This window comes from Mangifera indica, chromosome 1 (assembly GCF_011075055.1).
Source record: "Mangifera indica cultivar Alphonso chromosome 1, CATAS_Mindica_2.1, whole genome shotgun sequence".
NCBI classification, from domain to species: Eukaryota; Viridiplantae; Streptophyta; class Magnoliopsida; order Sapindales; family Anacardiaceae; genus Mangifera; species Mangifera indica.
In genome coordinates this window covers 24,288,843-24,312,807 of record NC_058137.1, presented here as the reverse complement: position 1 = coordinate 24,312,807, position 23,965 = coordinate 24,288,843, and the positions used below count along the sequence as shown (strand labels likewise).

Genomic DNA, 23,965 nt, shown 5'->3' with positions numbered 1-23,965 from the left:
AGAACATATTCCCACCCAAGGTTTCGTGTATCCTCAATCTTTTACTTATTAACTTTTAAAAATTTAAATATCTACTATTTTATTAAATTTTGTTACTGTAAAAGATAAAATTATTATTTAAAAATTTTATTTAAACTCAGATTTTATAATGATTATCCATAAGTTTTGAAATGTTTATTTATACCCCTAATCTCATATTTTTTAAATTTAAAAATCGATTTTTTCCCTTAAGGTTGTAGGGTTTTCTTAATAAATTTTCATAACCCCCACATATTTTTCTCTTTGCTTGCCACCACCCCAAGGTTTTGAAATATTGTTGGCGCACACCCTGATCCTTCTTTCGATTGCTATTGCTTTGTCGGTGTCGTCCTTTTCATCTTCGGCCACCAATATGCCAAAGATTGAGTTGTTGTCAAGTCTAGCACTAGTCTTCAATGAGTTTGCTCCTCTTTGACGACCTCTAGGTGTAATTTTTATTCTCTTTCACATCGTTGTCAAGCACTCCTTCTTAGTTTATTGTTGTTGTTGTCCACTGAGATAGAGTAGGTCTAGTGTACTCCATTTCCTTGGCACCATGACACCCTCATTGTTGGTGCCAGTCTTTCTCCCTGGTGACTTGCATCGGTGCAAATCGATCGAAGTCGAATAAGATCTCTTGCTTGATTTCAATCCTATTTTGCATTAGCAAAAGTCACTATGGGAGGGAGAAAATGTCGGTGGCTCGGTTTTAGAGGAGAAGCACACTGACAATGGAAGAAAAAAACATTGGTGACAATAAAAAACTGAAATTGAAGAGGTGGTGAAACTATGATTTTTCAAAAGGTAGAGGGGTTGTTGTATTTGCAAAAAATATGAGAGTTTAAATAAATTTGGGAGAGAAAAAGTTAGTTTTCAAACTCAAAAAATATATATTAGGAGATAAAAATAAAAGTTTTAAATTTAAGAATAACTTTAAAATATAAATTTAAATAAAATTTTTAAATGATAATTTTATCTTTAATAATAACAGTAAAATTTAACAAAAAAATAAGTATTTTAATTTTTTAAAATTAATAGATAAGAGGTTAGAGATACATTAAAACTTAATAGGAATATGTATTTTGGCCGAAAAAAAAAAGGTAGAAACAATTTCTTAAATATTTTTAGAAAAAAATAATATTTTAGGTGTTCCACAAATAAAACTTACATTAAAAAAGTTGAAACTAAAAATTGCTGAATCGGTCGCTATCCGATTGCAATTCAGCCGAAGCCACACCTAGACCTTAAAAAACAATTAAAACAAAAAAACAAAACATGGAAAACATCGGAGGCAGACCTTATCAGTTATCAGAGACACAAGATTTTAACAGGCAAAGAACCAGCCACACATGCCCAACCCAGCCCACCCAATTCCCCTTGTCACCACATATCCGAAAAACACAAAATAAAGAAAAACACTGCCACTTTCACTTCTCTCTCATTTTATCTTCCTATTTGGTAAGCTTTATATTCTTATACCATTGTTTATCTTGTTTTAGAATGAGAATTTAGAGGTTGGAATAATTTTTGTTTCTGTTTTTCTTTTGAGCATGTTGGTTCTTGTGGGAATTATGCCTTCTTTAGCCTCTTTGGTTAGTTTAGGAGGCATAAGTGTTGTGGGCACCAATGGTTCTTCATCAGAATCCTCTTGTTATTCGTTAGTAAAGAGGGTTTCTTTATTGTCTAAAGGAAATTGTAGGGGTCAAAAGAGGTGGGTTTGTAAATATTCTGTTACTACAACAACTACCGCAACTGATTTTATTGCTGACGGGGCTTATGGGTCTGTGTCTCTTGATTCTTCTAACACTTATAGAGGAAGTAGTAGTAAAGATGAGAGTGCTAATGATAATGGTGACAGTGATAGTGGAATTGTTCTTAAGCCTGCTCCTAAACCTGTGTTGAAGTCGCCGCTGGGGGATAAGGGCGAACCAGTTTCGGGGATGAATTCACTGGGTTGGGCTGCGTCGAGAGTTAGTGGGGATTCAGATGAGGAGGAGAGGAATAAGGTTATTGAATCGTTGGATGAGGTGTTGGAGAAGGCTGAGAAATTAGAGACTAGGAAGAAGAGTGGGCATGGGAATGTAAATAAGTTGACAGTGTCTAATGTGAGTAATAATAGAAGAAATGATAGGCCGGCGAATTCAGCTGGAACTCAGAAGACTAAGACGTTGAAGAGTGTTTGGAGGAAAGGTGATACAGTTGCAAGTGTACAAAAGGTTGTTAAGGAAGAACCTAAGATTATTAATAAGAAAGAGGAGCCTAGAATGGGAGGAGAATTGAAGGTGGAGTCCCAGTCAAATGTTCCCTTGAAGCCTGCGCAGCCACCTTTGAGACCGCAACCTAAGCTACAAGCAAAGCCTTCAGTTGCTTCTCCTCCCATAAAAAAACCTGTCGTCTTAAAAGATATGGGGGCTTCTCTAAAGTCATCAGTTACTGATCAGAGTGAATTGCCTGTTAAAAGTAAAGAACGGAAACCAATTTTGATTGACAAGTTTGCCACTAAAAAACCAGCTATTGATCCTGTGATTGCTCAGGCGGTCTTGGCCCCAACAAAACCTGGAAAGGGTCCTGCCTCTGGAAAATTCAAGGATGATTATCGTAAGAAAAATGCTTCTGCTGGAGCTCGAAGACGGATTGTTGAAGATGATGATGACATTGCTGATGAGGAGACATCTGAACTGAATGTCTCCATCCCTGGTGCTGTAAGGAAAGGGAGGAAGTGGAGTAAAGCTAGCCGAAAGGCAGCTAAACTTAAGGCTGCCAAGGACGCAGCTCCTGTCAAAGTAGAAATTCTTGAGGTAGGGGAGAAAGGTATGTTGATTGAGGAGCTAGCCAAAAACTTGGTAATTAGTGAGGGCGAAATTCTTGGGTACTTGTATTCAAAGGGGATTAAGCCTGATGGGGTTCAAACTCTGGACAAAGATATGGTGAAGATGATATGTAAGGAGTACGAAGTAGAAGTCTTAGATGCAGACCCTATTAAAATGGAAGAAATGGCTATGAAGAAGGAGATTCTTGATGATGAAGATCTGGACAATCTAGGGGACAGGCCTCCTGTACTTACAATTATGGGTCATGTGGATCACGGAAAGGTAAGCTGTAAAACTTCTGCAAATTTTTTCTTGACTAGACCGTGTGCATCATTTCCTATTAATGTCTCAAATTTTTGTCCTTTTAACTTAAACGTCAGTGGAAAATAATTTAGAATTCTGTTTCAGTTCTATCAATTTGCTAATGTGTTTTTTTGGTTTTATACATTTGGCAGACAACCCTGTTGGATTACATCCGTAAAACCAAGGTATGCTCAAGCTTAATCATCAATGTGATTTTTCTATTTCTTTTTGTTTTCTTTTCTTGGAGATGTAATGTCTAGTTGTGTTTTGTTATACTAGTTGATTTATGTCTACCTTTTCCTTTTTTTTCCCCCCTTCTCCTATTTTTTTTTATTTTGTTTTCACAGAAAGTTTGAGGTTTGATCTAGGTTTGCTATTTTATAACTATGTGTTTTCATTTCTTTATCTGTATGGTGACATAATCTGTCAGAAGTTAAAGTCCATTTCAGTTATGTCAAAAATTAATTTGGACTAATTGGCTGCCAAGCCCATCTGCAGTTGTTGATATCCTAATGTGCTCATTATTCACAGAAGGCTGAATGCTAGATTTTTGCAGGTAGCTTCCTCGGAAGCAGGGGGGATCACGCAAGGAATTGGAGCGTATAAGGTGCTAGTATCTGTTGATGGAAAATTACAGCCATGTGTTTTCCTTGATACACCTGGGCATGAGGTACATTTCTTTGCTCAATTAGCTCTTTTAACTTTGCTTTCTTTTGCCAAGCAAACAATTTTTTCAGTCTTATCCTTTCTGCTTGATCATATTTGTTCTGGATTAATTGTTCATTTTACTATAGGGTTGGATTTGAGAGCTGAGCCCAAATAAGGGCCAACTCTAAATTGTTTTGAATCCAAAAGGCCCAGTTTAAGATTGGCTTGAGAGTGACAAGTTGAGGCTTAAACTCAACTCAGAAGCAATTTGATTTGAGCTGACCTTGAACTCAAATGTTCAAATCCGATCGAACTTGGCTTGTTCGATCTAAGTTGCGATTCAAGCTTGAGCAGCTTGGATCAAATCCAATCCTATTTGACTACTAAACACTCATATTGCATTACAAACTCAACTATGAACTGTAACTGTCTTGTGCTTTCTTGCCTTTAGATGACATATCTAATGTCCGCTATTGTAGGCATTTGGGGCTATGAGAGCTCGTGGAGCAAGAGTTACAGACATTGCTGTGATTGTAGTGGCTGCTGATGATGGGATCCGCCCTCAAACAAATGAGGCAATAGCACATGCAAAAGCAGCTGGTGTACCAATTATAATTGCTATAAATAAGGTATGTTGAATATAATTTTATTCTTTTCTTACATTTAGATTAAATAGAGGGAAACTAATAGAACTTGGCTAGAGATGGCAATGGACCGAGGTGGGGCTAAATATCCTATTCCTTGTCCTCGTAAAAAAGAAGCTTTCCCCATCCCCTTCTCGTCCCTGCTACCAGGATGATGTAGAATCTCTGTCCCATCCCATAGGGAAATATTCATCCCATTCCCCACCCCATCACCACCGCAAGTTTCTGCTTTCATCAACCACCTCCACTGGCCCTCATTTTATAACAGAAAATTTGGATAGCAAATAAAGGAAAAATACGATAAACAAAACTCAATCCTCATAAACATCCAATTAGCAAAATCAATCTATTGCACCTTCCAACCACCCTGGTCACCTCCATCCCAAATCGAATAGATATGACTGCGCCAATAGCCAATTGCAGCACGTGGGTTTTCTTCTTCTTTGACGGTTTTCAACAATTTTGGAGATTGAATATTCATTGATTAGAAGTGGGGAGTTGCAGAGTAGCGTAAGTTGATGGATTTTGCAGATATAAGGTTGATTGGGTTGGCGAGGACCCGGTTGGGAGGGGATAATTGCCATCTCTAAGTTGGGAACTTGCATATAGCTCATTGTTGGTGTGATCTTTCTTATTTTTTCTACTGTACCAGATTGATAAAGATGGGGCTAATCCTGACAGAGTCATGCAAGAGCTGTCTTCAATTGGTCTCATGCCAGAAGACTGGGGTGGTGACATCCCGATGGTTCAGGTCCTTTATCATTTAACAGTGTATTCAACATTATTTGGTAATTTATACCTGTTGTCAATCCCTATACACTTTTTCTTAAACAGATCAGTGCTCTGAAGGGTGAGAATGTAGATGATTTGCTGGAAACCATAATGCTTGTTGCAGAGGTGAGTTCATTGTATTTTTGTGCTGCATTTTGGCTTTGACATCCTTTTTGCACTAAGAACAAAATAATTTTATTGGTTTACTTAAGTTATCTTTCCATTTTTTTTTTTTCCCCTTACAAAATCAGTTTCTAACAATTAGAACTGAGATCTTGTTCTTATTTTTGCATTTTGAATTGCCTGTTCTTTGATATAACAATTTGCTTGAATGAGTGATGTACAATATAGAATCATCTTGTTAATTCTGATAACAGATAACCCCGTGGATATGAAGTGACTTAGATGGCTAGTCTAATGATTGAAACATAGGATCCACATGCATAAGAAGGATCCAATAATGAATTGCATGATCCTCATACTTTCTTTGTGTTCTCTCTCCTCTTTTTCTAAATTATCTATCAATTTTGTGGTTGCATTGAATAAGAATGAGATAGTTCACATGTGCTATCGGATTGGTTGTTCGGTGCAAGTGGCCTACTTTTGAACTCACTGTTGCACACAGACACACATGCAAAGATGCATTGGTAATTTTAGTAGTGCATGGAAGTTAATAGGATCCCATATCTTTTAATGACATATCTTCTGAAATATGATGCTGAATGGAAATATTAATTTTTTTTCTTTCTGTTTTTGGCTTCTTTATCCACATTCCAAGTATTCTGATAAAGTGCGTGATTGTTTCAGTTACAAGAGTTGAAGGCTAATCCACACAGAAATGCAAAGGGCACTGTTATTGAGGCCGGTCTGCATAAATCTCAAGGCCCAGTGGCAACAGTTATTGTGCAAAATGGGACTCTAAAAAGAGGGGACATAGTAGTTTGTGGGGAATCCTTTGGAAAGGTTGCTTTTGGTTTAATGCTAAAATAGAAACTGTTTATTTTGTCTTGAAGGGACGTGTTCATTTATTTTGTTGTGTCCATGGCCAGGTCCGGGCTTTGTTCGATGATTGTGGGAATCGTGTTGATGAGGCTGGACCTTCTATTCCTGTACAGGTTTGTGTTTATTCTTATTATGAATGCATGATACTATCTTTGACTATAATTTTAATGCAGTATGTTTGTGGGAAAATCTTTTCATGTATTTTGCATGATCTAAAGTAAATTCAAACATTTCTAACCTTGAAAGTGTTCATGGTGTTGTTCTGGCCTTGAGAGTTTCTCAACATCATTATCACTATTGTGGAACTTTATTGCAGTTCTCTATTTATGGGTATTTTTGCATGAATTTTGTAATAATTTAAGTTTGATTTTCTATTGTTGAAGTTGTGTTTAGAGTGTTTTTTGAGACTATTGGTTTGAAAGAATCAATTATTTGTTAAAATTTTTACCGTTATGTTATTGAATATTTTTGAATTGTCACCCATTGTGAAGTTTGATTTATTGTTTTTGTTAATTGGAAATTGTCCAACTATTTTTCAACCTCTATCATATTTATTCAAGAATTTTGCTTAGATTTAATGAAAACATGAATTATCAGGAAAATATCCAATATTATGGAATTGAATTTTTGTTTGATGTATAATATTTTCAAATAGGTGTGTAATAAATTTAGCTTGTGAGAGATGAATGGTATCAGGTAGAGTTTTTTTTTTTTTAGAGCAATGCTATGTGTACACACTTTTAAGTACACAATTGCATACATAGATAATATATCATTATGTGATTGGGTGTTGATGACACATCATCTTTGTACTTGATTGTTACTAAAAAATGTGTGCACATGGTGTTATTGTTTTTCTTATGGAGCCTAATACTTATGAAAAACTATTTTGTTCTTGATTGGTGGCCATTTTATGCTATAGTCAACGTATTACAAAAGCATCTCATTAGTTGTCAATTTGGTTTTGGTGGTTCCTTGAGGAGGCAAGTTGGGAGGAGGTGATGTTGCACAGTCTTGTAGGTGTCCCTGTTGTGTGTGCTGCAGTTTTTATGGGTGGAAAAGATATGAGATACTGATTTTGTTGCAGCCTGGTCAAGAGAAACACCTTTCATACTGCCTTATCCTGGTTTTCCGTGTTTTTTAAATTAAAAGGACCCTACCTTTTTTCCCCCGTTTTTCTGTTATCCTTTTGGAGTTCCCTCTTGTCTGATGAGTGTACTGAGGATGAGACCTTGTTTTATCACCTATAAAAAGACTGCTCATTCCATTGCTCCTCTCAGAAAAAATGAAAATGTAAACTGACATTGGAGTTTTGTAGGAATCAAAGATATATGTAAGAAAGATATTACCTTTTAATCCTGTGTAATTGTAGGATCTTATTCTCAGTGTTCTTCAAAATATCTGCATGGATAAAAAAAAAAAAGGGCAGTTTGTGGGTTTTTCTTTGAAGTTCTCATGCTTGAATTTTTTTTTCACTCTTTCTAGAGTTGGTAGTCACCGTTATACTGTGGTTTAAGAAGATCGATAAAATTGAGACTTGTAAATTTAAAAAAAGAAAGAAAGAAGAAAAATTTCATAGCAAAAGTACTTTGCCTTTGATAAGAATGACATCTCCCCAGTGAAATGTTGTGTTCAGATGACAATCATGTGATTTGCCATTGTTTTATTTTTCATTTTATGATCCTTGGTTCAGAAATTCAGTTAAAAATATTTGGGTGTGTACATCTGCAGGTTATTGGACTGAATACTGTTCCAGTTGCTGGTGATGAATTTGAGGTTGTTGATGTACTTGATGTAGCCCGTGCAAAGGCAGAAGCACGTGCTGAGGCATTGCGTAATGAACGAATATCAGCCAAAGCTGGGGATGGGAAGGTCACACTTTCTTCCTTAGCTTCTGCAGTCTCAGCAGGAAAGCTGTCCGGTTTGGACCTGCACACTCTGAATGTTATTCTGAAGGTTGATCTTCAGGTGAGCATTACTATTGTATTAATTTGTTTCTGGAAAGAAATGTGTTTGTGTACAAATAAGAGGATATTTAAATAACTGATAGTGCATAAACAATTATCAGCTAAACCAATATTGGATACATGTGAACTGCATCAAAGTTATTGAATAAGTGAAAAAAATTCATCAAAACATAAGGGACTATCTGGTGGAGACCTGATCTGAGATCTACAGTACCCGAGCCTCCTTCTCCACTTCACAGTCACTCAACACTCTCCCCTGTGACATACACAGCAAGCACAACACATTCCAAATAATTCACAGAATTGTAAACACATTCAATAGATATGAAATTCCAGTTGCATATATGTATTCAACAAGGTTTACAAAAGTGTTTCATTACATGATAAAGATTATAATGTCACAGCCCAGAGATTACAGCAGCCAAACCAGAACAAACTGCAATTACACTGCAAAAGACCAAAAGCACTCAGCTCCCAACAGGCTTTCGAGAGGCCTGTACTCTCCCTATCAACCTTCTGTTCCTGCTTCTTACCTGCCCTCGTTTCCCTCTGCTGCCTTTTCTACCTTCTCTTTTCCATTTGGTAACTGCCTCCCTTCCAATATTGTGCACGTTGCTTTTCTTCTTCAGGTTGGTTTTGCAACAAAGTAATTGCTGGCTGTTCTGCTCGCTCCAATCCCCTGCTGCCACCTGTTCTAACTCTTGTTCCTTCCTTTGTCCTGCGTGTAGTGTACACGTGACTTCTAACACTATCGCATATACTTCATGTATGGAATTTCCTATTGGAAAATTTATGGAATTTTCTTAAACATGTGAATGAAGTTTTACATTTACTTATGAAGCAAAGGAATTTGTAATCTTTTGGAATTTTGAAAGGTATAATCTGTGTATAGAAGTACAAATTAAGTGTATTACATCATATAGAAGTACAGATTAAGTTTATTACATTAATATGCATTGAGGTTTACTGCTTTTCATGCAAGTAAATTCGGTTATCCTGATCTTGAATAGGGATCCATTGAGGCTGTCAGACAAGCCCTGCAAGTGCTCCCACAAGATAATGTCACTTTGAAGTTCCTCTTGCAAGCAACAGGGGATGTCAGTACTAGTGATGTTGATCTTGCTCTTGCTAGCAAAGCGGTTATTTTTGGTTTTAATGTCAAGACTCCTGGATCCGTTAGGAGTTATGCGGATAATAAAGGTGTTGAGATTCGACTGTATAGAGTTATCTATGATCTTATTGATGATGTGCGAAATGCAATGGAAGGACTGCTGGAATCAGTTGAGGTTAGTTCAACCCTTAAGTACTTACATATTCATTTATATCCTTCTAATTCTATCTTACTAGGAAACGTCAAGCTCATGAAGGGGCTGGAAACTCTACAATCAAATGTAGGGTGGATTATATGTATTCCTAACATAAATGTCCAACTTTTTTGCTATTATCATTTCTCCTTATAATGCAGTGTAAGAATAGATGGTTTTTGTAGTCTGAAGTGGTACAATCCATTGAATTTGAACTTTTCATAATTGGCTTTTTTCCGCTCTTTTTTTCCCTCTGAAGTTGTTATCAGTGATGATTCACAGTTGAAAGTTACTGTTCATTTGTTGATAGGATCGAGTATTTATTGGCTCAGCTGAAGTCCGGGCCATCTTCAATAGTGGCAGTGGTCGTGTTGCTGGATGCATGATTACAGAAGGAAAAGTAACGAAAGGCTGTGGCATTCGGGTTAATCGAAATGGAAAGACAGTCTATGTTGGTGTGCTCAATTCTTTGAGACGGGTTAAGGAAATCGTAAAAGAGGTATCAGCTTAAGCCAGCATAACTTTGCTTTTACAGTATCTATTCCGTGGTGTCACTCTTATGCTTATGTTAAAATAACTTTTTTTTTTTTGTTTGCATTTTCTTTTAAGTGCACATTCATTCATTAATTCCTCCTGGACAGTTAAGTACCGGACTAGAGTGTGGTATTGGGGCTGAAGACTTTGACGATTGGGAGGAAGGAGACATTATCGAGGCCTTCAACTCCGTTCAAAGGAAACGGACCCTTGAAGAGGCATCAGCTTCAATGGCAGCTGCACTTGAAGGAGCAGGAATTGAAGTGTAGAAAGTCATGTCCATGTGGGTATAAGTTTTATCTCATTTGCTTAATGGATTCACTCGCCCTCATCCCAAACGGGGAATGCCACTGACCAGTCCCGATGATGATATGAATTTTCCCAGAAAGGTAAAATGCGGATCGGTTACCGCACATTATTAATTTTCCAGGTGTGGGATACTGAGGATCCAAAGGGGAAGTAATTTGATCAATTGTTGTATACTAATCTGGTTGCTGTACATAATAATGTATGCCAACTGGATCTTGTTTCTGTAAAGAGAGAACATTCATGTTCCTCAGGATTTTCCATTATGCAAATTATTTTGTAACACTGAATCCTAAAATCTGAAGGAAAGAAAAAAGTTCATAAAGGTCGAACAAATTGTATGTTCTTTTTTGTTTTAAAAGGGACAAACTAAACTAATAAATGAATCTTGAAATGTTATTGGAAGGGATTTGAATTTAATCTTAAAATCTTGTATAATATTTTATTTGATAAAATTTATAAAATAGACTTTGAAGTTGATCTATTGATTTCTGGGAAACGTTTATTAAATTCTAACAAATTTTGGAACAATTACTCTTAAAATCTGGTATGATTATTTTTTGATAAAAATTTATGAAGTAGATTCTCAAATTGGTTGATTTACGGGAAACATCTACGAATTTACGTGAGAAAAGCAGAATGTTTAGCCACGTGGCAGTCTTATAAAAAGCCCCAAAAACTATTGACCGTTCGATCAACAATCATCGTCATCATAGGCCCGGTTAACCAATTTCAAAATTCAAACAAACAACGGTCATATTTTTGTTCATAACGAACACATTTTATTTCATTCGATTCTTGCAATTCAATTTCCTTTCCCTAACAAAAAACAACGCAATCTCCAAAATAAATAAATACCTTGTCTTAATCTTTCACTTTCTCTTTTTCAATCTTTATTGTTTTTTTTTTCCTGAAAAGAGTAATTGATTGCTCATTCAAATCAGCTCCTTTTTTCTTTAATTTTTGTTAGTATCAGCGATGGAGGAAGATCGAATTCATAACAGTAACTTTGATCAATGGAATGACCCACTTCTTCTCACTGACGTTTCATGGCAACAACAAGAGCAACAAAACATCTCTGCTGATCAATGTAAGTTTATAAGATTACACAAAACATAAAATTAATCCTCTATTTGATCTCTCTTTTATATGGGTTTTGAAGCTCTTCATTTAATTAGCAGATTATAGTAGTAACAGTATTTCCAATACTTCTCCAAGCTCAGTAATGGCTGGTTCTGTTTATCGTCGTGACTCCGATGACGGTAATTCTTTGAAACGTTTCCATTTGTAACATGATGTTCACTTGTAGGGTGCAGCATGAGTGTGGGTTTTTAGAGTTAATTGTGCTGAATTTAGGGTTTCTTTGTGTAGGTGTTTCTTGGAAAAATCAAAGCTTTGAAGCGAATGATATGCAGAAATTTGGTGACCAGAATGAATCAGTCGACGGTAATTTTTATTGTAATTCTTTGACAAGTTTACATTTTGAACCTGATACAAACTTTTTGAGGTACAGTAGAATGTGGGTTTTTTAGAGAAATTTGTGTGGATTTTAGGGTTTATTTGTGTAGGTTTTTCTTGGAAAAATCAAAGCTTTGAAGCAAATGATATGCGGAATTTTGGTAACCAGGTTTCAAATGAATCAGCAGTTGATGGTAATTGTTATTGTAGTTCAGTGGGTCAAATGTTAATTATTGATTTTGATTTGTTCTAGAAAAAAATTAGTTGAAGAAATTTAGTAGTTTTATTTTGTTTCAGGTAAGTCAATGCTGGGATTTTCTTTAACATCTCCTGATTTAGTGATATGCGGTGGTGGTTCACCTGATATTTTCCCCAAGAGTGGTAGCTATGGAGATTCTCCTGAAATCTTGGAGAGAAGTAACTGTAAGTACTCTACTGAGGTTTCTTTAGAGAATGGCATTAAAGGTTCTGATATCAGCAACAACACCCTTAAGACTCCAATCGTAAGATTTTCATCGTTCAACAAAGAATTATCTCCCAAATATTCTTTGGAGCTTCATCCTCCATTAACAGCTCAAGAAGACTCACCAAAAGGTCACATTCCAGTTGTAAGCATCAATGCAGGTACATCACTTAAGGCTGGTGTAGATTTTTCTGGTTCTTTGATTGGTACATATTTTTGTAGACTGAATCCGAAAGTATGTGAATCAGATTTTGTCGAATCACAAGGAGTTCTGAGGATGTCTCAGGGGGCTGTATCCGAATTCAAATCATCAAAAGTAAGGTTACTTTGAAACCACTTCATTATGATTTGTGTTAATCCATATACATCTGAATCCTTAAATTTTTTCAGGATTTTCTTCTGATATTCGTAATGATTCTCTTATTATAATGAATCTTGGAATAATTTAGTTTTACGAAAATTTAATTTAAAAAGAAGGGGAAAACCATGATGTTTCTCATTTTATTTTTGAGTAGCCAGGGAGAAAGAGCAGCTAGATTTATTGAGGTTTTTGTTGCTTTTCATGCATTACGTTGCAGGATGGTGTGAACTGTGAGGTTGAATTAGACTACGAAAAGCTAAAAGGGACTTATGAGTATCAAAAAAAAGAATTAGTAGAGGCCAGAAGGTTGTTGGAGGAGCTTCAAAGGGAGAATCAACTTAAGAATGAAGAATGCCAAGAAGCTTGGAACTCTTTACACGAACTACAAAATGAGCTCATGCGCAAGTCAATGCATGTGGGATCTTTGGGTATGGAAATTTTTGTTATTAGCAGTATTTTTATTCAACTACATATAAGATAGGGCATTGATTTTGGCTATTTATAGCTTTTGCCATTGAAGGACAAGTGAAAGAGAAGAGCAGATGGTTTGCATCCTTGAGAGACTTGACAAGAAGACTAAAGGTACTGAAAAGATAATTTTTGAGAAATCTGTTTAACATTCGATCACAAGGCTTTGCAGTTACATTAGTTCTAAAAGATTTGTTCTACAGATTATGCAAATGGAACACATAAAGCTAGCTGAAGAGGCATCCGCATATAAGAATTTCCTTGCAGATATGAATGAAATGAGCTCAACAATTCAGTCTAAAAGTATGTTGACTTAATCATTCATCTTACTTTCTAGTCATAAATTCTATCCCTTCTCTTTTGACTTCCTTTTACAGTTTTTCTAATGTTTGTTTCTTTTTTAACAGTAAAGCATCAAGTGGATATGTATCAACATCTAAAGGTGCAATTTTTGGAAGGCACCAAGGAACAAAAAGAACTATACAACAAGGTTTTAGAGTTGAAAGGTTAGATGTTTGTTTGATCAAATATTTGAGAGGTTGAAATTTTATTAGGAAATTTCTGACGCTTCACATATATTACAATGTTCATTTGCAGGAAACATAAGAGTCTTTTGCCGATGCAGGCCTCTAAATTTTGAAGAAATTGCAGCAGGAAGTGTGATGACTATTGATTTTGAATCTGCAAAAGACGGTGAGCTCACTATGATGTCAAATGGGGCTCCAAGAAAGACCTTTAAGTTTGACGCAGTTTTTGGTCCCCAGGCAGAACAAGGTATTTCCTCCACTCAACTTTCTTTTTTTTTTTTCCTACTGCCTCATTAAAATGCATTGCTCTTTCAATAAGATGCTCCTTTCTTTCAATAATGGAATTTTTGGTTGTTTTTGTTTTTTTCTTGTTTATTTTAGCTGATGTCTTCAAAGACACAGCTCCATTTGCAACCTCGGTTCTAGATGGATACAATGTCTGCATATTTGCTTATGGGCAGACGGGAACTGGAAAAACATTTACAATGGAGGGTACAGAAGAAGCCCGTGGAGTAAATTTCAGAACTCTTGAGGAGCTGTTTTGCATTATAAAGGAGAGAGAGAAGCTGTACCAATATGATATTTCTGTGAGCGTTTTAGAAGTCTACAATGAGCAGATAAGAGATTTGTTAGTAGTAGGTTCTCAGCCAGGACCAACATCGAAAAGGTTGGTTTACCAGTTTTTCCTTTGATTTGCTGCCCATGCACATTTACATGTAAATATGTACAAGAAAAGGTCGTCAAGCTAGTGAGTAATTACGCTAGTGCTTTGTAAACTATGGCATCATTTGTTATACCGTATCTATTCTTGTAGGCTTGAAGTACGACAAGCAGGGGAAGGAGTACATCATGTCCCGGGATTGGTTGAAGCACCTGTAAGTAACATCAGTGAGGTATGGGAAGTTCTAAAAACCGGAAGTAATGCACGGGCTATTGGCGCAACCAATGCCAATGAGCACAGCAGTCGATCCCATTGGTCTGTTTATATCACCTCAACTGAATTCAGTGTAATATATGTTCTGGAAATCTGCTCATATACAGTGCTGAATGTTAGTTTGTAATTCTTTGTCTGTGCACAGCCTACATTGTGTGATGGTGAGGGGAGAGAATCTATTGAATGGGGAACGCACAAAGAGCAAGCTATGGTTGGTTGACCTCGCAGGAAGTGAACGAGTTGCAAAGACAGAAGTGCAAGGAGAACGTCTAAAGGAAACTCAAAATATCAACAGATCATTATCAGCCCTTGGCGACGTTATATCAGCTCTTGCAACTAAAAGCCCTCATATTCCTTTCAGGTTATTTCTTGTATTGCTGGTTCATAATGTGCAATTGGCAGCACTATCTGTCTCTTTGTTCTAAATTTTTCTTTGCATTCTTTCCTATGGTAGGAATTCCAAGCTGACACACTTGCTTCAAGACTCTTTAGGTACTTCTCTCAGAATTTTACAATTAAAAGGAATATAGTCAAAACTAAAATGAAAATGAAAATCCTGACAAAATGGAAATAACTGGTAGGAGGGGATTCAAAGACACTCATGTTTGTCCAAGTCAGTCCAAACGAGAACGACCTTAGCGAGACCTTATGCTCGCTAAACTTTGCAAGTAGAGTGAGAGGAATAGAGTTGGGTCCTGCAAAGAAGCAGATAGATAATTCCGAATTCCTGAGATACAAACAAATGGTACTGATGACATCCTACTAGCTATGTTCTTTGCTGATATTATGTCACATGTTATCTTTTCCTAAGTTTGTGTCATGTGCAGTTGTTTAATTGTTATGAATAATCATGAATCTATCTGTTTTAAGGTTGAGAAAACTAAGCAAGAACTAAAGAGCAAAGATGTACAAAGCAAAAAGATGGAGGACACAATCCATGGACTGGACTTGAAGTTGAAAGACAAAGACCTTAAAATCAAGAGCCTGCAAGACAAGGTACTGTTTAGGGAACTTTGTTGCGAAATAGTAAATACTAGTGAAAATTTTCTGTACCGTGGCCAGCAGCTGCAGTTTTATTCTTGTGCATCTTGTAGGTAAAGGAACTGGAACAACAGCTTCTAGTTGAGAGGAAGCTTGCTCGTCAACATGTTGATACAAAGATAGCTGAGCAACATCTGAAACAGCAGCAGGACGAGCAAACATCAGCACCTCCAAGACCGCCACTTGCAAGTAGAGTGCCAGGAAGTAAAAATTCCAATGAACCAACAAGCAATAATGCAATGATGAAAGAGCAAGCAAATGTTGCTCGACCACTAATGGAGAATTACAACTACAAACCTCCCATACTTCCTCCAACTGATGGCCTAGTCAAGTACATCAATCCAACAGAAAAAGAAAACAACCCTGAGATGGCAGAACAGCCAAGATTACTACCAAAGAGGATAGGAAGAGCCTCTCTTTGTCCAGCTGTAAGGGCAATCCCAGTTGTGCCGGCTCCAAGACGCAACTCTTTAATACCACTCCCAACTGCACCAACCTCAGCTCAACTCCCACCAGTGTTCTTACCATTGCCAACATGCCAAGATGACGAGAAGGAAGACAGCGATGGAAGCCTTCCGGAACAAATAGTACAATGCAATAGTGCAAAGGATATAAAAAATGGGAGTAAGAAGCTGAGCAGCATATTGAGGAGAAGTCTGCAAAAGAGAATGCAGATGAAAACTCCAATGCAGCAACATTTTAGACGCGGTGGTGTGAATGTTGGGATGGAGAGGGTTAGAGTTTCCATTGGAAGTAGAGGAAGGATGGCACATAGAGTTTTGTTGGGAAGTGGCAGAAAGGGAGGAACAAAGGAAATTCAGCAAAAGCAGAGTCAGAAGGAGAAGGAAAGAGGTTGGAATATTGGAACAATTAGCAGGATATAGATGTAATTTGCTGAAATTAGTTTGTGATTTTATCAAATATTGTGCTTCTTTGTTGTATGATACAAAGAAGACAAGAGACAGAAAAAAAAAACCATTGACTTGTGTGATTTTCTAAGATGATGCTTGTCATCTGTTTGTCTTTGTATTTTTTTGTATTTGATTGGATTATTAATGTACAGAATGACAATCTTGGTAAATTTATTAATAAATTGTTTGTGCTTTTTCATTTTAGTTATCATTTTAATTTATGGGATTGGTTATTTTTTAAATCAAAGAGAAAATTATTATTTAGTAAAAATTAAGATAAAAAAAAATTGTAATGACCTTTATTTTAACCAAATACCATATATTTTATTTTTAATTTTATTAGAAATTAAACACTGTCACACTGAATCTATTTGTGAGCAATGCTATTTATACACAATTTAGGTATAAAAATAATGTCATTATATAATTAAATGTTATTTTATCTTTAATTCAAAATTATTCAATTACATAATGACATATTATCTACGGATCTAAATTGTATATTAAAACTATGTACATATAATTTTATTACCTGTTTGTTGCTTCAGCTACAATTTTTTTATTTTTAATCTTAAAAAATAGAAATCATAGTTGAAAGAGACCTCTCAAAATTGTAACATTCACCTCCACTTTGACAATTCACCAAATCAATAAACACAAAACCAAATTAGTAAAAAGGAAAAAGGAATTATTCAGTTAATCATGGGAAACTATTTTGATAATGTTGATTTTATTATAATTAAAAAAAGGATAAAAGACACTCAACACCAACATTCTTGAAACATCTTTGATTCCTTTTTTTTTTTTTTGATCTAACATATTACTATTTGCTCTAGACCCTTTTAACTCTGTATGCATGTGTACATTTGTATCACCTCCAAAAACAACTGGTTTCTGAAATCTGATCTACAGCTCTTTAATGGCTGTAATACATATGAGTGACTAACTTAGCTTCTCAAAAATGTTAGGATGCCGCTATTGACAGATATGCAGAGTAAACAGATTCGCTATCAAAGCCGAAATACTGATTCCCCTATTCTTGGCCATTCAGGTGTAGAAGGGGGTTTTTGTTTTTCCATTATTCTCTCGATTGATGGCGCCATTTCTTGCACAGTTTTGACAGATTCAGAGAGTCGATTGAGCAGATTTACCAAAGCAATCACTTCATTTCGTTGCAACAGGAGCTGCAAAACCAGCAATGCATATGACAGGAAGGGGAGAGAGGTAAAATTCAAATTCAAAGGAAAATTTTAAGATGTGCAGGCAGTTAGACAATGAGACAACATTATAAGTAAAAGAAGCAAAAACTCACATGTTGGGCTTGGTGATTATGACCGTCAACAGAAAATAGGATCTTCAAGGCAGTGCCAAGGCCAAGAACCTGAAGTTTTCCCCAAAGTCTACATTTCTCACAGCCAACACAATCCATCAATGCACTGCAATAAACATGACAGAAGAAGGAACTTAAAAACAGAATGATTTCAGCTTTCACAGGATGAACTGGGAAGGATATACATGTTACACAGATTAACAATAAATATTAGTGAAACATTAAGCGTGGCTAGAATGGAATATTGAGCCACACAGAACATAGGAGTTTTCATGGTTTGTAAAGTAAATAAATAACTATGAGTCGAGACTAAGAAATAAACCTAATGTTCCTGAATTGCTTTTGAATCTGCAACTTCAGTTCGGGTCCACTTTGTCCTTGCCAAAGTTTAGCTTCATCAAATGGAACAGGACACGCAGCTTGGAGTTTGGGATGGTAAAGTAGCTGCTTCATTAAAGATTGTGTTTTCAGGTCCTCTATAGGGTTACCAGTATCATACTCAGCCTGCTCCAAGTAATCTGCTGCCTACAACACAATTTGAAGGAAATACATCAATCTAGTGGATAGGCCAATCTAAAATGTAGAAGACTGGAAAAACTCAAAGGTAGGCCAGAAGCACTCACTTTAGTCACTGCTCGCAGTACAAAAAGGAATGTGAAATACAAGTTTCTTACACGATCTGGATATTTTAAAACACGATCGTACATCAACTCCAGATTCTGACCCCACTGAAAATTTTATACAGAATATGTCAGATCAAAATCAGTTTAAAAAAAAAAAAAAATACAAAATCTCTTAAAGATTATATTTTGGCTATAGTTTATCATTGTCTCATAAGAAAATTACATGTGCAGTGGATGACGATATCGATAGCAAGTCATTCAATAAGTCAACCATTCCCAGTTAATTAGACTTCTAGTTGTTGGAGGGGGATCCATTAAATTCAAGTTTGTGTATGGAGAAGGACAGTGTGTGTTGCATTGTAAAAATAAAAAGTGAATTTTATTAAAACAACATAAAGGCCCAACCCAGGTACACAGGAAGATATCAAGTGAAAATCTAAGAAAGAAATACGAGTATGAAATCAAGGTAAGACTGATATTACTTAAAAAGTCAAATCTTAGGCAGAAAAGTTAGATTTTACCATTGTCACAAATGTTTTTCCCTTTTTGGGTAAAATACAGGTTTAAATAATGCAATAGAATTCTATTTCTTTAAAGTCATTCTATGGCTATGAAAATAATTATCCATGGAAGAAATGATCCAGATCATTCTAGCAGAGGAGCAAGACACATAATATTAATCCCATATAATATCGAATCACCTCAAAAATATAAAATTGCTCGTGTCATAGAATATTTATAGCAAAGAGAGAAAGAAAATAAAGTCAAATGGCATTATGTAGAATACTCACAAGATTGGTAGCTTCATCAAGAAGATAATCCACAGCTAGGTGGATTGAAATGGAAGAGTGAAGACCGGATATTAATTTGTAGAAAACCTTTTTCTCCTGGCATGTCTCTCCCAATGAATCTGCACAAAAGAAAATTAGCCTCAAACACAATATAACCTTGGAAAATATTACGAAAGAAAAGAACAGAAAGAGAGAGAAGCATAAAAAAATAGCAGTAGAGAGGCCAAGCCTAGATTAAATCACACTACAAAGAACTACATACAAACAAATGTAGGATAATGGATAAAATTTGACTAATTGAAACTATCAGGCTTCTATAATATTATGAAGTGAACATGGAGCTTCTTACTAAAAAATACATAATAGAGCAGCCAGCAGAGATACATATACAGAAAACAGAGTATACCAATCAGCTCAACCATCAAATAAGTTTTCTTTTTCTATATTTCCTAATTCATTATTCTTTAATCAGGATAAGCGAAAAGTGCAAACATTTTAGCCAATATTAATCTGTAAAGCAGAAAAAAAGAGATACTATTTTAGAAGCACAGGGTCAAGGCAAGAAAGAATGCTTTCCAGTGATTTCTTCATGATAAAGTCAAGACCTGGTATGCATTCTGTATAGTCAAATCAGCCTTGATAATTTCTAAATTTACTGACAAAGATAAAGCATCCAAAGTGCATAAAACAAAGCTCATTTCGCCACTCTGTTTGGCACAATGATCTATGAAATAGAGATCAACTCACATTTTGGACAATTTTCTGTATAAACAGCATCCCATATCCTCCTGGCTGATGGACCAGCATAACCAGTGTAACGTTCAGGATTTAGGAGAAGATTTACGTATGTCATCCCACCTGCAAATTAACATTTTGATAATCGCACTCTGTTAAGTTAAATAGAACATCACTTACACAAACAAAATGCATCTCAAAAACCAAAAAAAAAAAAGAAAGAAATTAGCCATGCTGCATCTTTTAGTTATGCAATAATCATGAAAGCAAATTACCCAAACCACATCCAAAGAGAACCCCAAGAAGGTGTACAAAAGATCAGTCTACTGTACCCAAGATTTCTTCAAAAGGAAACAATTATGTGAATTTGTGGTCCTATCCCTAATTCAAAAATATTGTGCTGATTTTTAAAATCAACTAAGCAAATATAATTTGATAGGCATTATAAAAGTAACCATACCATTATCAGTCTCATCATCATGTGTCCACGGGTTATCTGTTTCTATCCAACCTCTGAAAGCTCTATTGTCTAGTGTGCGATCAACAGCTGCCTCAGGCTTTCCCTCTTGACACATCACATCATCTGAAGGGAGACCATTGAGAAATGGCTTCTTAAAAGGTTCTGGGAATTCACTTTCTGGGCATTCACAGATACTGCAATCACGCAACCGGCACATTCCATCATCAGGCCAGAAGGGGCAATCACACCACAACTTAACCTACATCGGAAATATGGATATCAGGTACCCAAGAAACAAGAAAATATATATACATGGCTAAAGAACTGCCTAAGGATAGTACCATTTCAAACTACATTGAGAAAGAAATAAAAATCAATTTTTGACATTGCATTCTGTAATTTTTCTATACTGACATAGTATTTTCTAACATAGACTAACCATGTCCTCACCAAGAACAGAAGACCACAAAAAGTGTTGTTCAGAAGGTACTTTAATAGAACATTAAAGAATACAACTAAAATGATGCTGGTGAAAGAGAATGGATATGCACAATTCATTAGTTAACATGATAACAGCTACAATACTGTACCAGAGGAGGAAAATAAAAGCCGTCCTTAGAGGCATTTTGTGTTGAAATTAGCAACATTTTTATAACTGATAATGACTCGATGCAAAAAGTTACGTGCATATGCCACCATAGTAAATATTAATATATTATGATGATTCACACATTATTTTGTATTCGTACTATCAACAGAGCAAATGATTTTTTTCAGCAATCTAATAGATTAGAATTCTTAATTTTTCAGTGAATATGGTCCTTTAATCACTTCAATTTATGTTCAGTCCATCTTGTTCAATCATTTGACTACTGAAAACAAAAAGCTCTTCCATTACACACTCATTGATCCCCAAAAGAACCAATTTAGAAGCATGGTTCTATAATATTCGTTCTGCTAATAGAATCAATAAATTAGATTATTCATAGACAGTCTACATAAATTTAGAACTAAATAATAGAGCATACCAGACCTTAAAGTATCGGAAAAAGGGAGTTTTAACAAGTTCTTGTAGCATAGGGTGCAACACCTCCGCATTAACACTGTCTACTGTCTCATAATCACAACAGCAGTCCTCAACCATGCCTTTATACTTCCCCAATTCCTACAATAAACAAAAAAGCCCCAACTCAATTTTAGGTATTCCATAAAAATCTCCACATTGCTTAACGAATCATTTCTCATACATGCACCAAATAAGAAAGAATTACACTGCAACTGCAGCTCTCTATTGTTTTTTGAAGTATAATTCTCTAATAAAACTGTAAAAGTTGAATCTTCTATTTTCAAAATATGTTACATGAGTTAAATAATGTACTTGGAAAAATGATTTTCCAGAAACAAAAGACAATTAAAACACATGTTGCACTTGAAGTCTCAAACATATGATCCCGTTCATGAAACACGAGATTTAAACAATATACTTCTAGGTTATAAGAATGTGTTCCATGCCTATATCTCTATTTCAACTGTTATTTCGTTATGAGTATGACATTACCACTTCACCTCAATTACCACATTATGATATCGAAAAGAAAAGGTGATCATAAAATCAACTCAACCAGACTAAACCCTAAATCGCATTTAAGTACAACACGAATTAGACTCTCTACGCCACTTGAAGTTCAAAATAGAATCATGCTACCGCAACATTACCGTTACCAACATAAGAATCTAATAACTTGCCAGGGTAAGTAACATGTTCTAAATAATATTTAAGATTATTAAAGAACAATTAGAATCACAATACATCGTTCTTACTTGTAACGAAAAATAAAGAAAGAATACCTGAGAAGAACACTGACAGGACTTGTCACGGTTACTGAACAGAAAAGATTTAGAGCCAGCTCCCGTCGTGGCAGCCGTCTTCAAGGCCGCCTTCAGCGCCGTCGTAACTTCTGTCCTCACTGCCGTCGCCAACAATACAGCGATCAACGCCGCGACCAATGCTGCCGTCCACAAAGACCTTCTCGGCAATCGCTTAGTCGTCGGCGTCTTCTCGATTTCCTTTTCACCCTTACTCATCTCTTTCACCTTTTCAAACTCAAAGGTCAATATTATCAAAGCCTCCAACTGAAAAATGTCGACAACACGTATTAATGCTAATTAGAGTCAGCCATTACATTCAGAAACTACGCGCCATCCCTTGTAATGTCGCCAACGGTTAAGGAAATGTTGAAAAATGCTATGCCAGTCGCGGTGGAGGAGTGAACAGGCGACGCGCCAATTGTTCATCCATTTTCTGGACACGTGTTCAACATAGTGAGCGAGTGAAGAGAATTTCATTTATGTCACGTGTGGAAAGAGTGCGCATTGATGGTAATGAATTAATGTTGCTGGGGTACGTGTTACTGACGTGCTCCAACCAATAGGAGCTCGAGTTTGTTAGACTTGTTTCCTTATACACAACGGCTGAGATTCGAGTAATATGTTTCCTTGTCGGAGAGGAAACGAATCGTATCTCACATAAAAATTATATCGGTGAGTGATATATAATTATAATTATTAAATTTTAATATAAATAAATTGATTTTATATGATATAAGTTTTATTTTTTATATTTATAAATTTAATATATTTTAATATAATATTAGAATTCATAAACTAAATAGATATGTAAAATAAGTTTAACAACTTAAAATATTTTTGGATATTAAGTGATAATATATATATATAACAGTGTTATTGTTTTCCATTTAGGAAGACCAAATGAGCAATTTTAGGAGCATAAATTGTACATTCTGTTTTCATGGGATGCACACCCATCTTGTTAATTATGGAATTCTTTTTTCAATTTTAGTAACAAAATTTTCAAAAGACCAAATGACTTATTCTAATCCAAATAATAACGTTTTCTCAAGTTCTTATTTATTAATTTTAAAAAACTCAAACACTCATTTATTTGTTAATTTTTTCAGTCACTGTCAGGGTAAAATCACATTTAGTAAAAATATTATTAAAAACTAAAAATTTATCATATTTTCTCTTAAGTTTAAAAATCTAATAATTTTCTTTCAACCACCACCCAAGATTTGAAAAAGTGACAAAATTTCCCCAAAGTTTTAACCCCTTTTCGACAAACAATAACTTCCCAATCGTAAGCATTCTCCCTCCCAATCTCTCTGTTGCCCTTTCCTGTTCATATCACATTTGACAATGCCCTTCCCTATTCAAAAAGTGACGAAGACGCATTCAGATGTGGACAAACATTGTTCACTGATTTGGGTCTTCATTCACGTGTTTTCATTGGTTACATGATGAAAATTGATCTAGATGAATGTCATTCACGAAGACGATGATGGCACGGACAAGGATAGAGAGACTGAGAGGGAGAAATAAACCGACTGAAAAAAACACCAATAGGCAAAAAGTCATTGTCCATAAAAGGAAAAAATTTATTATTTTTCAAACCTTTAATAAAGAGTGAAAAGAAAAAATTATTAGATTTTAAAATTAAAAAAAATTATGATAAATTAAAAAATATATAATTATTTAA

The 23,965-nt window shown here is 35.5% G+C and overlaps 3 protein-coding genes across 4 annotated transcripts; 2 read left to right on the top strand and 1 right to left on the bottom strand.

Annotated features, from left to right (window-relative positions):
- Window positions 1-1,349: 1,349 nt before the first annotated feature.
- Window positions 1,350-10,643, top strand: LOC123223170 (translation initiation factor IF-2, chloroplastic-like). The gene is made up of 12 exons (XM_044646271.1): window positions 1,350-3,110; window positions 3,284-3,316; window positions 3,688-3,801; window positions 4,259-4,408; window positions 5,076-5,174; window positions 5,258-5,320; window positions 6,002-6,157; window positions 6,244-6,309; window positions 7,928-8,164; window positions 9,174-9,449; window positions 9,778-9,966; window positions 10,109-10,643. Exons 1-12 carry the CDS (start codon window positions 1,569-1,571, stop codon window positions 10,268-10,270), a joined length of 3,087 nt encoding a protein of 1,028 aa, XP_044502206.1. The 5' UTR covers window positions 1,350-1,568; the 3' UTR covers window positions 10,271-10,643.
- A 510-nt stretch (window positions 10,644-11,153) lies between these two features.
- On the top strand, window positions 11,154-16,674 carry LOC123213753 (kinesin-like protein KIN-14Q). Of its 2 annotated transcripts, XM_044633285.1 has the most exons (18): window positions 11,154-11,397; window positions 11,489-11,569; window positions 11,679-11,753; window positions 11,876-11,959; window positions 12,063-12,389; window positions 12,477-12,544; window positions 12,807-13,017; window positions 13,095-13,171; window positions 13,261-13,360; window positions 13,465-13,563; window positions 13,655-13,831; window positions 13,966-14,251; window positions 14,399-14,560; window positions 14,664-14,879; window positions 14,973-15,010; window positions 15,100-15,263; window positions 15,389-15,514; window positions 15,613-16,674. In XM_044633285.1, the coding sequence occupies exons 1-18, from the start codon at window positions 11,286-11,288 to the stop codon at window positions 16,441-16,443; spliced, it is 3,234 nt and encodes a 1,077-aa protein (XP_044489220.1). In that variant the 5' UTR covers window positions 11,154-11,285; the 3' UTR covers window positions 16,444-16,674. The 2 variants fall into 2 exon arrangements, with proteins under 2 accessions (XP_044489220.1, XP_044489229.1); XM_044633294.1 differs by lacking the exon at window positions 11,876-11,959.
- A 492-nt stretch (window positions 16,675-17,166) lies between these two features.
- On the bottom strand, window positions 17,167-22,557 carry LOC123209694 (endoplasmic reticulum oxidoreductin-1-like). The gene is made up of 9 exons (XM_044627824.1): window positions 22,258-22,557; window positions 21,443-21,574; window positions 20,410-20,668; window positions 19,962-20,072; window positions 19,215-19,333; window positions 18,424-18,528; window positions 18,123-18,325; window positions 17,783-17,906; window positions 17,167-17,654 (listed from the first exon to the last, which is right to left on the bottom strand). The coding sequence occupies exons 1-9, from the start codon at window positions 22,492-22,494 to the stop codon at window positions 17,481-17,483; spliced, it is 1,464 nt and encodes a 487-aa protein (XP_044483759.1). The 5' UTR covers window positions 22,495-22,557; the 3' UTR covers window positions 17,167-17,480.
- Window positions 22,558-23,965: the final 1,408 nt, after the last annotated feature.